Source organism: Schistosoma mansoni, chromosome 6, assembly GCF_000237925.1.
Source record: "Schistosoma mansoni strain Puerto Rico chromosome 6, complete genome".
Classification (NCBI taxonomy): domain Eukaryota; kingdom Metazoa; phylum Platyhelminthes; class Trematoda; order Strigeidida; family Schistosomatidae; genus Schistosoma; species Schistosoma mansoni.
The window spans coordinates 12,917,670-12,934,229 of NC_031500.1; the positions used below are offsets into that span (position 1 = coordinate 12,917,670).

Here is a 16,560-nt window from a genome sequence, read left to right on the forward strand (position 1 = left end):
TCAGCTTTGACAATTAGTTGTGGATTCAAATCCAACAGCATTATTTGTGTTTGGAAGGCCGAGTTCCAGCACAATTACTTACAACTCGTAACTCACAGTAAGTTAGAAAGAAATATTTAGATATTGAGACATAAAAATCAGTCTTCACGAACACGTCTTTTGAACATCATGAAAGATGAAGACTAGATGGATCTAACTTTGTAATTTTCATTAACGTCTTCTTCGTTGTTACACCAAACACTATGAATGCTTAAAACATTTTCTATGACAGTTAATCGCTACAATCGTTCGATTATCAACTTTAATCACGATATTGAAGAAAGTGAAAAACTTACAGATGTGTACGTAGACGTTACACAACCGACTCCTGAGTCCATACGCTACATTCAACAAAAAGCAGTGATAATGAAAAAATCAGAATGACAATATGCAAAAATAGAAACAGACACAGAGATCTAAAAAAAACTTTCAGTAACTGATAAAACAAACCACTGCAACAGTCAGTTGCCATACTTTTCCACCAAATGCCCTGGTACGTCCGAGAGTGGGGAGAGTCTGCCCTACCTCTCCAAATGCTCTCACACGGCCACGCGTATGTAGACTCTGACAGGGAAGTCCCACTCACTGCCTTCTCGTGACGGGGGTGTTGTTTACGGAATCGAGAGGACGAAAAGCGAATGTCCGGCGCTTTCACCGGGTTGGTGGACACGGAGAGTCCACCTAGGCTAGTTGAAAAACCCTCATTCCAAACCAATGGTGCACATGGGCTCCAGTATCCTGAAGGAACGAATGGCGTATGAACCAACTGTTGGTGACCGGCTCCCATGGTACTGCATCTCTTTACGATGCTCCACTATCTTGCGGATTAGACCTTTAGGTCAAAGGCTCCGAGTGTGCCCCCCTAAGTAAACCACCTGCTTCGGTTCTGGCACCTGGGCAGTATCACATCCCTCACACAAATCAAATGAGATTTTTGCGGCGCATATATATCTGGTGCCCCTTTGTACCAATATTTATGTGTTTAAATAAATAAATAAACACAAATAGATATAACAAACGGAATGTGTCCACGAATACATATGAAATGCAGCTGCACATAAAATTGAAACTTCGACGATATATGACCGACAACATTGACCTGAAATTATTACAATTGTTAAATGTGAAAATAATTCCCAGAATTAGCTTGTCTCTAGAGTACATTGACTTGCCATAACTAATATGAACTTATCACTTTACACAAATACATCTCAGTCACCGTCTGCTTGTTCCAAAATCAAGTGGGTTGGTATTCTGAGGATACAAAGTTTTTGGAAAGCAACGAATTCGTTTAATCTGAGCAAACATCAATTAAACTTGTTAATGTTTAGTTGAGTAACAAAATGAATGTTTTGAGAGTCCCAACTGTATTGAGAAAACGACCAAGTATATTTGATTACAAAGAAGCTGACTCTTGATTAATTTCATTAAGTATCGTCGAAATACGGTGTTCTGAAACTGAGGACCCTCATGGAAACATTTAAAACACCAGACGATTGGTTCTCTGTGATAAGGATCTACTGAAGATTTTATAGGTATCAATGCCAAAGTTGGACTTATTGGTTTCATATACAATGAACTTAATGTAAGCAACTTCTTTAGGGTAGATAAATAACCGAATTCAGTAATATATACCTACGATAGACTTTGCTGCTTAATAACCGTCATTATTACAAGTAGAAATACGAGCTATAACCATAGGATTATAATCCAACAGTCGATATCGTAAAACCTCAAACTTGTAAAAAATAAATCTGGCTTTAAACAGTAACTTTTTAAGTTAGATTTATTCTAATACGTCAGTAACTCATGATGAAGCGGAGTAATTATTGAGCCACTTGTATTCGCAGAAATGATAAAACTTTACATATTACACCTTGGAAACGATCTCATTAAAAATAATGTGACTTCAGTTAAAATTTAGGTTTGAAGAACTTTACTCGCAGCATAGTGCACGTATTTATATGTAAATATACATACCATTATAATGGTATAATTATATTTCATGACTTTCCACTCAGCCTACGATTTCACAGATGATGCTCCCTATTAGCAGAATAATTTTGAAGCCAGAATTATGAAAAAGTGAAGGACACAGGAGAATAAAATAGCAATAATTTGCTTAATAAAAAGGATGACGTTACGCTTGATTTTCCGCCTTGCGATTGTCCTTGAACTTCTTATATGTAACACTTATAAAGATTTCTGATTCCGTAAAATACTCCAAATCTTCAGAACTATGGCTTTTGGTTTGATAGGTAGGGATAAATGATTCATCGTAAACAAGTCAAGCGAGCACATGTATTGTGAGACTTCTTAAGTTTGGTTCTGAAGTGTAAGGAAATAACGATGAACTTCCTGACTTTAACTCTGGTTTGATATTACTACTGTATTTTTCCGACTTTCGCTCAACCAGGCCATTTGTCACAGACGGGTGACTTATTTATATATTATATTATATCCCAAGATATTTGTTTCATAGTTATTCATACTATATTTTTACAGATTTTCTGGAATTTCATCGATCTTCAGATGTAAGTATTGTAAATGAAATGATTTGTGGCAATAATCAAAACTTGCCGGACTATGAAGGCCTTATCCAGACTTAAAATTTTCGACGAAAGATATTTTACTATACGTTCTGGTTGAGAAACAGTATTTCGAGGCTCTATTCGAAAAATGAACTTTTAAATGCAAAACGATTCATTACGGTTTTTCAACTTTCTGAAGATTTCCTCAGACAGTTTGGCTACGACTAGAGAAATGTCTGGAAATTCAGCATTTAGTAGGCCTATATTGTAGTAGCACTCCTTGCCAAGCCCTTTCACCTAACAGATAATGTTATCAACATATTAATAATTCGTCTATCCCTCTGTATTAGTAGAGTCGCTATCATACCTACGTAAACGTGCATTTTCGAAAGCCTACTATACAGCCTATGCATATTCCTGTCTAACTCAAATGTTTATCGCTTAAATATACCTCTACGTATTATTCTCCTTCCCTCGTATATATGTGCTTGTATTACAAAGACAAACTGCACTTTGATTCATCGTGCTTTCATTTGATATAACTATTAATTTGTCGCTGTATTCACTTGCGACAATTCGTTGACCTTTTTTGCTTAAAATCCACTTGATGTATTTGTAAACCTGGGGTCCGCGCGATCAGCCAATAAAGAGTCGCAGTTTCTTGTCTTTCTCTGAATTTAATCCCGTTAGTTTCCAACAGTGACAATTATCAGGGTGAATGTTTAACGAAGCTATGCGCACCACAATACTACCAGACCTAAGTCAATAGCAACACGACAAAAGTAGGTTAATTATTTTAGTTCTATTTTCATGCGACCAGTCAGAGGACATTCCATCATTTACAAATATTTAAGAACTGAATATTCATCAATGTCAGGTGTTGATGGAGTTTTGTTGACCAAGTTGCAATGGACCGATAGTCTAATCGACTAAGCATCACTTAAATAAGTCATGAAGAAAACGTTTGAACAATTATGATTAAGTTCGATACCAGTATTACTGTTGTATGACCTACTTTTATGAAGAGAATGCGATCGCCATAATGTAAACAATTATTATTATAACCGACTGTATCAGCGATCGTTTTACTGTACCTACTTGCCTAAGTGTACCTTGCACGAACTCTCGTACGCTTAGCAGTCTTGCTTGTGGATTTCGGGAAGATCTCGGTATTATTTCGACATCACGAGATCGCCAACAAATTCGCCTTACTACAACCTTCAGCTGCTTTTTGATATTTGGCCTTCAGATGGGTCTAACCTGGCAACTGTCACGTAGTTTCTCTGTAGTGGTGATCACAGTCAACCACGACTCGACGCCTACTACACTATCATGATAGACCTCACACCTAATTTCTGGTTTTGTCATGATTTGACTACCTAATCTATAAGATCTTGCGTGGAAGCCACATCATTGTCTATTCGGATTCGTCCTATCGTATGAATCATCAATATGGCGTCTAACATTTCCAAATAACACGTTAAGGCTGCGCGGAATGTAGTATATTTGGTACAAGATTCAATAAGTTTTACACAGGGTGACCACGTCCGCATAACTGAGCCATGCCATTCTGAATGATTCTCCGCGCGTTCATCACTACCGACCTCCTCCAAGTGTAATATATTGAATGGCAATCTTCCCAGTGGATATGTGTTAGCTTCGTGAATCGTGTAGTTGGGACCAATATCACTGCACACACTCCTAATAGAAGAGGTCATGTAGGCGGATTTCACCCTACCACTTTCATTCTGACTTTTCAGGTACCTGAAGAGGAGGGTCATAATGACAAGGTTCCTAACATCAAGAAACGATTTTCAGTTCACTTCCATTCTTGATCATCGTTACTGACCTCTCAAACAAAATCATTTCACCAGTTCTCACATATTCTGGCTACGCCAAATCATGGAGAGCTGTAAGAACCAAGTAGACTGACTTGGTACTCAAGAAAGAAACAATAGAAGGGATAGGCAGTGCATAAAGAGTAGAAATTTAACTTGTCATAATGTCGTATTGTAAACATTCGGTCTCAAGCAACATAAACAGCTTCCTTCTCTCAAAAACTATTCTGCCGACTGCGTTCTCAGAATGCGATCTAAGAATATTTACCGCAGAGAACAAAAATTAAACTATACTAGATACTCAATCAAGATAAATGTAACTTTCCGCCTCCTAATGAAGTAGCTTGTCACACTCACTCTAGATTTGTTTCAGTCACACTTTGAAACGAACCCAAGGTCCAACCCCAGACCCCCACTCATTAAATGAGACGAAAGGTAGGGAGTGTCAACTAAATGGATGTTAGAGCTAAGAAATAAATCTTGCGAAAATAAACTCTGACAACCGAACTCTTATGGTTCGAATGTACGAAAATATGAGGCAAACTGTTGATAATACACAACGTACTAAATATTATGGGATCCTGATAAAAGCATCCTACCAAAAATTCACCACCACTCTACATGACGCGAACCTCGAAAAACTGCAACTCGACGAGTTAAAATGTAGGTATAATGTGCTTTTTATTACTAGTGATTACCTCCTTCCGGTAAGCTTTTTCAACTGAAGTGATCACTCCCCCCTCAGTGGATACTCACCCATGAATTTCCATCTCCCAATTTGGAACCCCCACGTCGGTACATGTCTCGTAAATCATCTACCATTATCATCGTCACATCATCAAATCATTCATATATTGCCCGTCAACATCTCGGATCACTTTCATTTTTTACTTCAGTCTTCTCACATTGTCTCCATAACTGATTCAATAAATTATTTATTGGTTTGTTTCTTGAAACATTCATCGTTCAGCGTTTGAGTGTATTATTATTTTTTTGCATCTAAACCAATCAACCTTCTACCTGGCAATGTGAAAGCTGCCCATATCCATAATTGCAACTGATCTGAGACAAACTCAATAAAATTACAAGATATATGAATCTATAATTAACTAACAAACTGACTACAATTAGTGCAGTCAAATGGCTGGATATGATAATCAGAAGTATTTGAATTACTGTACAAACTAGGAATCCCAGAAATAACGTAATTTAAATAAAAGGTGCTAAATGAGCGCGAATGAATTTATTGTACTTGTGATGCGAAATCAGGCAGTCATCACGTATTAAGGAGTCTTTAAGTTCATACAAACCACATACTGGACCACTGCTTATTGGACATCAGTCGTACTGAAACAATGGGAAACAAATGGAAAGAAATCAACCCTTTCGTGAAAGCTCGCCATAAAGACAGAAAACACAAAGACAAAAAGGCAGATATATTGAATGTAGGGCTCACTCAGCTATAAATATATGGAATGCTCGCAGAATTCACTTAGTCTGTTGCATTTGTAGACCACCAACGTCGATGATCTACGTCGAATGATTGGGGGTTTACTTGAGTAGACGGGAATGGTGTGACGAACCAGCTAACTTAGAAGGTACACTTCGCGGTTAGCCTCTAACGTGGATTTACCCTTCAAAGTGTCAAAGTACTATGGCTCTTTTGAAGACCGTATAACACAAAGGACGTTATTACGTATATTAATAAGAATGAGTACAGAGAAGTTAGTGAGACCACCATCGCATGGACCAGTCGTTAGCGCATGATTAAGTTATGCGCGTTGGTTGTCTTTGACTTCGACAGAGACGGATGACCTGTTCGATATTCAGTGACCCAACTGCCGGATGATTTGGCTAGGGCTCAGTGACATTTCACTGGCCCTACAATACTCCTACACCAGATTTGGTGGTCGTTTGAATCAGTACCAAACATGTTGGGAGTAGTCGGGTGCCGGACGCCGCCAAACGATTAATATGGATCCTCCGGGTGTTACCGAGCCTTAAGACAAATGGAAAGGGGGCGGCAGAAACTAGTCGGGAAACAGCGAGTAATAATGTTACTTCAGTCTTCAGTCTTCAGTAATAAACCATAGAAATAATAGAAAAAAACGTTTTAAAGTTCTATCAAGTTGCATTGAAATAGCTTTGTCAAGTGCCTGAGTTCCTCAGATGAGAAGCGTTAAATCCATAATCAATCAATGCCAATGCTTATAATGTCATTGGTTTAAAGTTGAGTCAGACAGTGTCGTTGTCAGCTTCTTTTTGTAAGTGTCGAATCCTAGTTATATTTGTATTCGAGTCTTTAGATTATTCTTACCAAGCACTTTCATGACATGCTACCAAATAATACGAAAACATTGTGGAAAATTGGTGAATTTGATGAATCCAGCCCTTAGTTGTTAATATACGTCACTGTCTTTAAACAATTTCTAGGTCGAAGTTACTTGTAGATGTTATGACTTCGAAATATGAGTTTCGGACTGTTGGTTTCTACACAGTTGTTAATTCACAGTATTTAGGTTATGGTTGAGGGGAATATAGGCTGTGGAAAGTCAACATTTTTGCGTTACTTTCAGCAGCTATCTCCTAAGAATGAAGTCATGCATGAGCCGCTATATTTATGGAAAGATGCTAGAGGCTATGATCTATTTGTAACTTATGTTTTCCTTACTTTTTTTATTTAATCAGGAACTTATGTATCACGACCAGCGCCGATGGTCTGTTCCTTTTCAGGCTCAGGTTCTTGTGACATTACTAGACCGTCAGTCAAAACCACCAGTAAGATGAATCGTGTCCATGTTTTTTGCTACCATTTTTTTATCCCATATACCTCACATTTCGCAAGTTAATTGAGTTATCAGAAATTTAGCTAGTCAATTTTTACTTGATGAGTCCCAGTATATGAAGTTAGTGAACAGTATAGACATATAGACCACGGAAACGCGTCATTGTTCCTATAAGCAAGGTATTTCCATAATTTTCACACAAAGAATCTTACGTTAACACTTGGCATCAAATAGTAACAATTGATTCCAGTTAGTTTCAATCTTCTCAAAATTTATCAATATAATTGTCATTTCATATCACTATATCTGGTGATCTTTGTGATACCAAGATAGTTACTGCGTAGTCATCGGAAAACATATATACGTATACCAGCAATTCACTGAAGCTTATTCTGACTCATAATATATATATATATATATATATATGCTTGATCATCTGTACACCTACAGTAAACATTTAAACTTTAACTAAGTTACTTTGTCGCTGATCTCTGCTATTTTGAAGGTGAAAGAGTAGTTTAGAAGCCTTGTTGTTGGTACGTGTATAGATAGCTCGAGTGTGATTCAACCGGTTTGTGTACTAATATTTGAGTAAAAATTAAGTTGTTATGACCGTTAAGTCTGCTTAATTTTGTGAACCAACGTAGATAAGATGAAGTTTACATGTATGAATCACTGGGAGACAGTAGAATAGTCTGATCATTAAGCCATTATATTGAGGATACCACGGATATTCTAGTTTTACAACTAGCCACCAGTAGTATCTTCTATTATCGTTCGTTCCCAGTCAAATAGAAACCAGAAGTCAGACGAGAAGAGGCAGGAAAGATATATTTGATTCGTTACCAATATATCGAGGAACCTTTACTATAAGCTGGCTAATGAACGTAGGAGCTGTGTCCCACGACGTGTTGCAACGTGATCTGGTGCGGATGCATGACCGAAAGCCTTCAGCTAAACAAGTCCACTTAAACAACGTGGTCAGTATCCAATGTCGAACACTTAATGAGCTATTGATTTTGGGGAATTATTTACAGCTACAATATTTAGCAGTTTAAAGATCCCCATAGAACATTCAAAAATGAACAATATTTAAACCAAAAAAATAGTGATATCTTCGTTACTACGTTGGGTTTATCGAGTTTTTCTATTTTTGCTTCAAATCCAGACTAAACCTGTACGTCTACTAGAAAGGTCAATCCATAGCAGTCGGTACTGTTTTACAGAAAATATGCACAATAAGTAAGTCTCAAAAGTTTCTTTAACACATACTTATTGATGAGTTTGCTCGTAAAGAGTTTTGGAATTTCTCGAGAGTAATAAATTTTTATGCTTTGTAAGTATGTTTAATCCTTTCTCGTTAGTCGAGGATTTTTAAATTGAGATTGGTGTTATTGTAGTTTTGTGACACCGAACTGATCCTAACTTGAAATAAACGTGGTGATTTTACTACTAAGGAACTATGTTGATTGATTTGAATATAGAGATATTAGTGATACACATATACTTTTCTAATGACTATAGCCAAGATATTTGAGATAAACAGCAGCTGGCAAAGCAGACAATTGGTTTAAAATTCTTCGCACCGTAGTGGATCAAAAACAATGGTAAAAATAAACCAGGTAAAAGCTATATAGATATATAAAGACTAAATCTATATGACGATATAGAAAAACTCAGCAACATAAAATGAAGACGTTTCGTAAGTATACCTGTCTCATGATCTAATGTGAACTGCCATATAAACTTGATCCATTGACTGATCATAATGCCGTTTAAATCACACGCCTATCTAGTTCAATATTGACAGAACGTAGTGCTAAATATAATAGTTTATTGCTTGCGATAATCATACTTATAACCATTTTTAGCATTGGCAACAAGCTATGTCTAAATGCTATTAGCAAATCTGTTCCATCATTATATGTGACCTATCAAATACTTAATCACTACTTTTTAAAATAAAGTTACTTGTGAATCTAAATAAATTTAATTCAATAATAGTTTACAGTTATATTTTCTAACCTGTAAGTCACACCCATTGTTTCAGGATTACTATTGCAATATGGATGTCTGGATCTCTGCGAATGGAGTGAATCTCGAACGCAGAACCTACTGGTTGATGTTCTTACACCTGAATCTATAAACCACGGGTTCACTTAATATTTTGTGGTGTATAGAAGTCAATTCATAATATTAAAAGTCAGTTTGTTTGAACGGTGGCTCCTATCTTTTAGTTGGTGATTGCTAATGAATTAGTAGTTATTTTCGGAACTACAAGTTTTTACATAACTGACTGTCATTAAAACATGTAAGCAACATAAAGTAATATATAACTCAACCATTCATAAACTTCCTTCGTCTTATTTGTGACCCAAACCAAAATATAGGTCAGCGTAGAAAAAAATCTTTAGATTTGAAATGATCCCTTAGATAATCTTTTTCGAAATTATCCTTCCTCTAACTTTCAAGATTATATCTGTGTTGTGGTTACAGTTTATTGACATGCTGAGAATTATTAGGTAATTTATGGTTTGGCGCTACATAAACATTCATATTTCCACTTTATAGCGGGAGTATCTCAGATGCTGACTATGAAGAGCTACTCAAAATTTTCCAATGGATATTGAAGAATAAGAGTGTACCAGTAGATTTAATTGGTAAGTGTATATTCTGGTTTATGAAGAAAATTTTATGCTCATCTGGTTAAGGACTGGCTTGCGTTGGCGCTTGAGTTAATGATAAGCTGTGATGAAGTACGTCGAAAATTCCACTCATCTTGGGACTATCATCAGCCCTGATGGACTTGTATGTGACTAAATCTCAACACGGACTGAAAAGGATCGATTGGCTCTTGCCAACTAGCTGGCGTAAATGAGATATCCATCTTCAAACCAAAGAACGAGTTTACTGCGCAGCAGTCCACTCTGTCCTTATTTACAGGCGTAAAACATGGCCATCAGAAACAGGATATTCGTAGGTTCCTATTATTCGATTATAGGTGTCCTTGAAGCATTGCTCGTGTATTTTTGGATAGTCGAGTAAATAATTTTTGGGTTAGTTATAAGATAGTATGTAAGTATGGGAAATCGATTGACGAGTCAGTTAATTTTCGTCAACGGAGGTGGTTGGGACATGCATTACGTATGCTCAACTACCGCCTACCTCGATGGGTGGTGTTGTCTGGTGTTTGGGTTGGCTAGAAGAAGGCTAGGGCGGGCAGATCAAAGCACGAGGCCAGTTCATGGAGCTATTAACTATTGGGATACGTCTTAATAACATGTGTTGACTACCTGGTTCGGGTCAGTGTGATTATCGTAATCTGTGTTTAGAGACTTCTGGTGACATGACTCAGAATCGTTCGCAGTGGTGGAGGTGCATTCACTCTGTCTTCCCTTGATTCCTGAATTCGACCAACTCTAATACAATTTCGTTTTTAGGTACCTCCACGAATACTTCCATGGTATGGGCGACTGGGAAGTGATAACTGCCCTCAGACCTCTAACGGCATTCAAGACTACCGTATTCACAATCAATTTCTCTCTTCAATTTATATTATTCTTTCTCCCTCAACTTTCAACTCTAAACTTCCTCCTTCCACTTCCTCCCTAAGTGTCACCATGATCAACGATTCTAGTGCGTTAGGCACTCTCGAGTCTACTGAAACCACACTCCAAACTACACAGTGAAACCTTCAACATACGTACCCTATGTAATATAAGTGAGACGATCTCGGAAAAGGACGAGACTTCTATCTGCTCTCAGTCCAGACGTTTAGAACGATGGGCGAAACACTTTAAGGAGCAGTCCAGCTGACCTTCAGCTACTCTACAGATACCCGCCGTTTCCAAACAGACTGAATGGAACACTGAAATAGACCTCCAGACTCTAATTGATGTTCAAAAAGCTATAGCTAATCTGAAACGAGGAAGAGCAGTTGATGTAGATGAATTAACTCCAAGGGTTTTTAAGGATGGTGGTCCAATTTTAGCGATTAGGTTGACTAATATTTTAGCTAACATCTAGGAGTCGGATGTAATCCCATCTGACTGGTCGCAATCACTAATCGTCTCAATGTATAAGAAGGGGTCCAAATCATCCTGTGAGAACCATAGAGAGGTTAGTTCAACTAATGTAGCATCTGAGTGACATGAGATAAATAACTTGAAGTCATACGAGTGATAAAAAGGAGGCTTTAGAACTCTACAGAGATATTCATTTCTCTCACTGACAACATGACTTTATCTTTTACTCTTATTTATTTATTTATTGCATCATCGGTAGCGTTCACTGAAATGGATGGTTTAGTTGTGAAGCTTTCATTGTTCATCTGAACATAATTATCAGCACAAACCATTAGTGGTTTTTTTCAGAAGGACAATGAAAGCTCCACGAATAAACCATCGAATGCAGTGAACGAAACTACATCAAAATCATATGCCTGGTCCAACTTGGCACTCAAACGCAGAGACCTTCACTTGGAACGCCATCACAGGGAGTACATCAACTCATGGATGCGCTCTCACCAAGCTGACGAGTCCTAAGTAGGAAGAAACGCGTGTCCTGGTATCCACATCTAGCCTCCACGCACCTACGTTATATATATATATATATATATATATATATAACAAAGAATATTTGGTGGTCGAAATCTAATAGGTTCGTGATTTTAGTTAAAAGAAAATTTGAGCGAACAATTACTCTCAACAGATTCATCATCAGTTTCTACAGTTCATAAATATTGTGATACTTGGACCAAAATAAAGCACGCAATAATGAATTTGACAATGTGATATGTTAAAAATGGTGAACGTGTGCATCTGTTACGACATAAATACTTCGGAATTGAGTTATTTGAGTTATTAAATCAGAAAGGTCGTACAATGAAGGTCAGAATATTTGTAGTAAATTGTCAAGTCATAATCAATATAACAGTAATACAAAAAAACGTATGAATAAAATGCATAGTAGGAGAACTTCACCATGTTAATCGAGGTAACAATAATAACGTTGAGTGAAAATAATATGTAACAAGAGAGGTGTTATCAAAGTAATTATGATAAAAAAATTCACCTGAATTAGAAAGATGAATGTATAGGTTAAGAAAGATATAAACACAAAAGGAATTGGGAAGGGGATAAGAGGCTTATGATATGCAGTTTAGGTATGTGGTGATCCAGAGCAAACATAGAGGCTGTCGTCAATGGATTTCATGCCATTGTCCATCCAACCCTGTCCTCGACAATCCCTTCCAGTTGTTATTCATCCTTTTCATATCTGCTTCAATCTCCCGGAGTAATGTGTTCTTTAGCCTTCCTCTTTTCCGCTTCCCTTCCGGATTCCAAGTTAGGGCTTACCTTGTGATACTGTTCAGTGATTTCCTCAACGTGTGTCCTATTCACTTCCAACGTGCTTTCCTAATACCCTTTTTAGATAGATGCTGATTTGATCTCTCCCACAGAAGACTGTTTTTGATGGTATCCAGCGAGTGAATGTTGACTATTTTGCGTAGACAACTGTTTATCAATACTTATACCTTCTTGATGATGGTTGTAGTAGTTCTCCACGTTTCAGCTCCATACAGTAGGACTGTCTTGACGTTCGTATTGAAGATTCTGACTTTGAAGTTAGTTAACAGCTGTTTTGAGTTTCATATGTACTTCAGTTGAAGGAATGCGGTCCTTGCCTTACCAATCCTCGCCTTTACATCTGCATCAGATACTCCTCGTTCATCAAAGATGTTTTCCAGGAACGTGAATGTTTCCACATCTTCCAGAGTTTCGCCATCAAGTGTGACTGGGTTGGTGTTCTCCGTGTTGTATTTGAGGATCTTGCTTTTCCCTTTGTGTTTGTTAAGGCCTGATGATGCAGAGGCTACTGCTACATTAGTTGTCTTCGTCGGTATTTGTTCATGTGTATGGGATAGGAGGGCTAGGTCATCTGTGAAGTCCAAATCGTCTAATTGATTCTGAGCTGTCCATTGTATTCCGTGCTTCCCCTCCGATGTCGAGGTCTTCATAATCCAGTCAATCACCAGAAGAAAGAGGGAGAGGGAGAGTAGACAGCCTTATAAGTTTCCATAGTGTTCTCCTGTCCACACAGTCAAACGCCTTCTCATATTCAATGAAGTTGATGTATAGTGACGAATTCCACTCAACCAATTGTTCGATGATGATCCGTAGTGTCGCAATTTGGTCTGTGCACGACCGATCCTTACGGAATCCAGCCTGTTGATCTCGAAGTTGGGCGTCTACTGTGTCTTCCATCCGGTTCAGTAACACTCTTGAAAACTTTTCCTGATACTGATAGTAGTTTGATGCCTCTGTAGTTCTCACATTTGCTCAGATCTCCTTTCTTTGGTATCTTGAATAGCTGTCTTTCTTTCCAGTCCGTCGGCACTTGTTCCTCCTCCCAAATCTTTGTGAATAGAAAGTGGAGCATGTTTGCAGTTACTTCAACGTCTGACTTCAGTGCTTCAGCTGGTATATTTTCAGGTTCTGCTGCTTTCCCATTCTTGATTTGTTTGATGGCCATCTTGATTTCTTCGATCGTTGGTGGAATAAAAATGGTCTTGAGTGGACAATCAAATAAACATAGAGTATGTTTAATGTAAAGAAAATGATTAGTTTTAAGAACTGTAAACTATACACAACTTATTTACGTGTCAGATTGGTTTGAGTTTAGTGTTCTTGACTATTTAATCAGATAAGCGTCAATTTTAGTCAAATGGTCTCTGCATGAATTAATTACATGACTGAAGGAAATCAGTGAAAACAATTTAATTAGAATACATGATTTCATTTTATTTCGTTAAGTCCTTATATTCATTTCTCACAGTTTGCACTATTTAAGTATCGGAAAAAAGAGAAAAATACGAATGGATACATAGATGTAGTTTGTCAGAAGTTCATTTAACTGCTTAATGGTATAAGATGGAAATAAAGTTTAAAAGATTGAATACAATATTACAATAAGGTAAATCTAGGAAATTTATTGGAATAATCAAAACTATTATACTTCAAGCAAGTTACGGCATCATCAAACGAGTTAACGCAAGTTGATTATAATTACTAACAAAGTAGTAATGTGATATAATTTATGAGGCTAGAAACTGAAAAATGAGGAAAAAGATTTGAAGCTCAAACATATGATTTTGATGTAGTTTTGTTCATTGCATTTGATGGTTTATTCGTGGAGCTTTCATTGTCCTTCTGAAAAAAAGTCACAAAATGTTTGTGCTGATAATTATGTTCAGATGAACAATGAAAGCTTCACAACTAAACCATTCATTTCAGTGAACGAAACCGATGATGCATTAAATATATAAGAGTAAAAGATAAAATCATGTTATGAATACAAAAATAGACTGTCGCTGTAGAATTCTAAAGCCTCCTTTTTATCAGTCGTATGACTGTTTTCAAGTTATTTATGTCACTGAGTTGTCTGAAGATGTTAGTGTTTAGTATTATTATTCACTTTCGCGGAATATTTTCAAGAGAAATAATTCAATCCCCACTTTTTGATCCATCAGTATAACTGCTGTGGTAGATGCATGTAAATTATTTAACAGTTGATAATGGCATTAAAAGTTTGCTTGTTCATTTCTAAGACCATCAAGTTGGATAATCCCAGTTTGAAATTCTGCAGGCTGCTTTAGCTCTCATGTTGTCTAGTGCCCATCAACATGAAGCCTAGGTTAAGCAGGATTTCTAGCAGGTTACTCTCTCCAACCACTTAACATCTCAACATAGTGAGCACGATATTGAGTCACTTAAGCTAATGACTGTATAAAAACTTGTTTGATAGGATCTTATCAGTACGAAAGGACTAGACAAATATGACATCATATATTTATTATTCAGTGATCAACTGGTTCGAAGAAAACATGTAATTCAATCAGTCAACGTAGGACCAGGCATATATAGGCATAGTTCAAAGTTGCCACACCTCGTCAGTACAACAATAGGAGCACCAAAATCCATAGTAGTTACTTCAATGGTAGTAATATATAAAAGAAAGATTGTGTATAAGGATTGTAACCTTCTTTTTTTTCTTCATAAAGAGTGGTTCTAACTTTCTTAACTAAAAGAGTCTACGGGTTGTACATTTCAGTCCTCCTTTTTTTCGTTTCTCTTCCTATTTTCATTGTTTTGTGTGGCGCATATGTATCTGGTGCCCTTTTGTACCAATATGTACGTGTTTAAATAAAATAAAATAATGTATAAGGATATAGTACAGGAAGAAAGACTTAGTTCGTAGAAAGAAAGGTATAAAATAATTTTAATATCACGCTTTAAGGGAAAACAAGCAGTGTACACACCTACGCCATTGTGATCGATTCTAAGACATGTCGCAGAGTCTCCAACCATTGGTTACGATAGTCACGCAGACCTAAACCATGTAGTCTGCATCTACCGACATGGCTAAGACTAGAGGTTAGTGACTTCAAGCACTGATACCGCGTTTTGGTTTGGCCTCCCCTAACGTTCTTCCGACCGTTCCCAACACTAGTCAGCGATGCACGTCGTGGTAGTTGGTGTTCAGGCACATGTAACACGTGGCCCGACCATCTCAGTCGATGAAGATTCATGACCTCATCGACTGATTTACCATCATTTCCTAATACCCTACGTCTATGTGTTCAAATAAATAAATAATCAGAAGTCCGGTAATGTGTGTATGCACTTTTGAAAGGTCTGCAATAAGTTAAAACAACATTCTAGCGTTTCCTGATTTGCATTTGGTCATTGCGTAGTGTTAAACCACCATAAAATTTGTTAAGTCGTATCACGGCTGTAATGTTGCATTCATCAGGTATTAATAACTAGCGGATTTTCACCATTTTTCACTGGGCTTTACATACTGCTAATGATAGTCATAATACTGATGTTCATACGAGGCTTTTGTTCTTCCGAAAAGATAACTGTCAAAGCTACATAATTTTTAGACGAATGCACAGAGAAAAAAAGATTACAGTTTAAATGTTATGAAGGTTGGCTTTATTTATTGCACTATGATAATGATACTGAATGATTGTTTGAACTAAACTTTGTAAAATAGGCTTATATTTTTAATTGGCCAATGTGATAAAAATCTTCAGTTTCAGTCATGATTCTTTCTATCAATTTGCCTAAATAACTTTAGGAATAATGATAAGTTTCGAGTCCGATTAGGTTTTTCTTTATATATGACATTAGTCCGTTTCATTCGTTAATAAAGTTGTTCACATGGTTTAGCTTTTTCACCGAATATACTCCGTTAAACCAATGAAATATACAGCTTTGTATATACCTGCAAATTACAGATTCCAAACACACATGTGATACCACTAACCCTGATAGTTTTGGCTTACATTTCAGTGGATCA

General features: G+C 37.0%; 2 protein-coding genes across 2 annotated transcripts in view; one reads left to right on the forward strand and one right to left on the reverse strand.

The window, feature by feature from the left end:
* Window positions 1–377, reverse strand: part of Smp_141530 (putative anoctamin) — a gene marked incomplete at both ends in the record, with an annotated part of 60,068 nt that extends 59,691 nt beyond the window's left edge. Inside the window, one exon of the mRNA XM_018798306.1 lies at window positions 336–377. Coding sequence (XP_018653261.1) covers window positions 336–377 — 42 coding nt within the window. The remainder of the gene's footprint in view (window positions 1–335) is intronic.
* A 6,553-nt stretch (window positions 378–6,930) lies between these two features.
* Smp_141540 (putative thymidine kinase) overlaps window positions 6,931–16,560 on the forward strand; it is a gene marked incomplete at both ends in the record, with an annotated part of 52,979 nt that continues 43,349 nt past the window's right edge. The window contains 4 exons of the mRNA XM_018798307.1: window positions 6,931–7,059; window positions 7,097–7,186; window positions 8,363–8,436; window positions 9,766–9,854. Of these exons, the coding sequence (XP_018653262.1) occupies window positions 6,931–7,059; window positions 7,097–7,186; window positions 8,363–8,436; window positions 9,766–9,854 (382 nt within the window). The remainder of the gene's footprint in view (window positions 7,060–7,096; window positions 7,187–8,362; window positions 8,437–9,765; window positions 9,855–16,560) is intronic.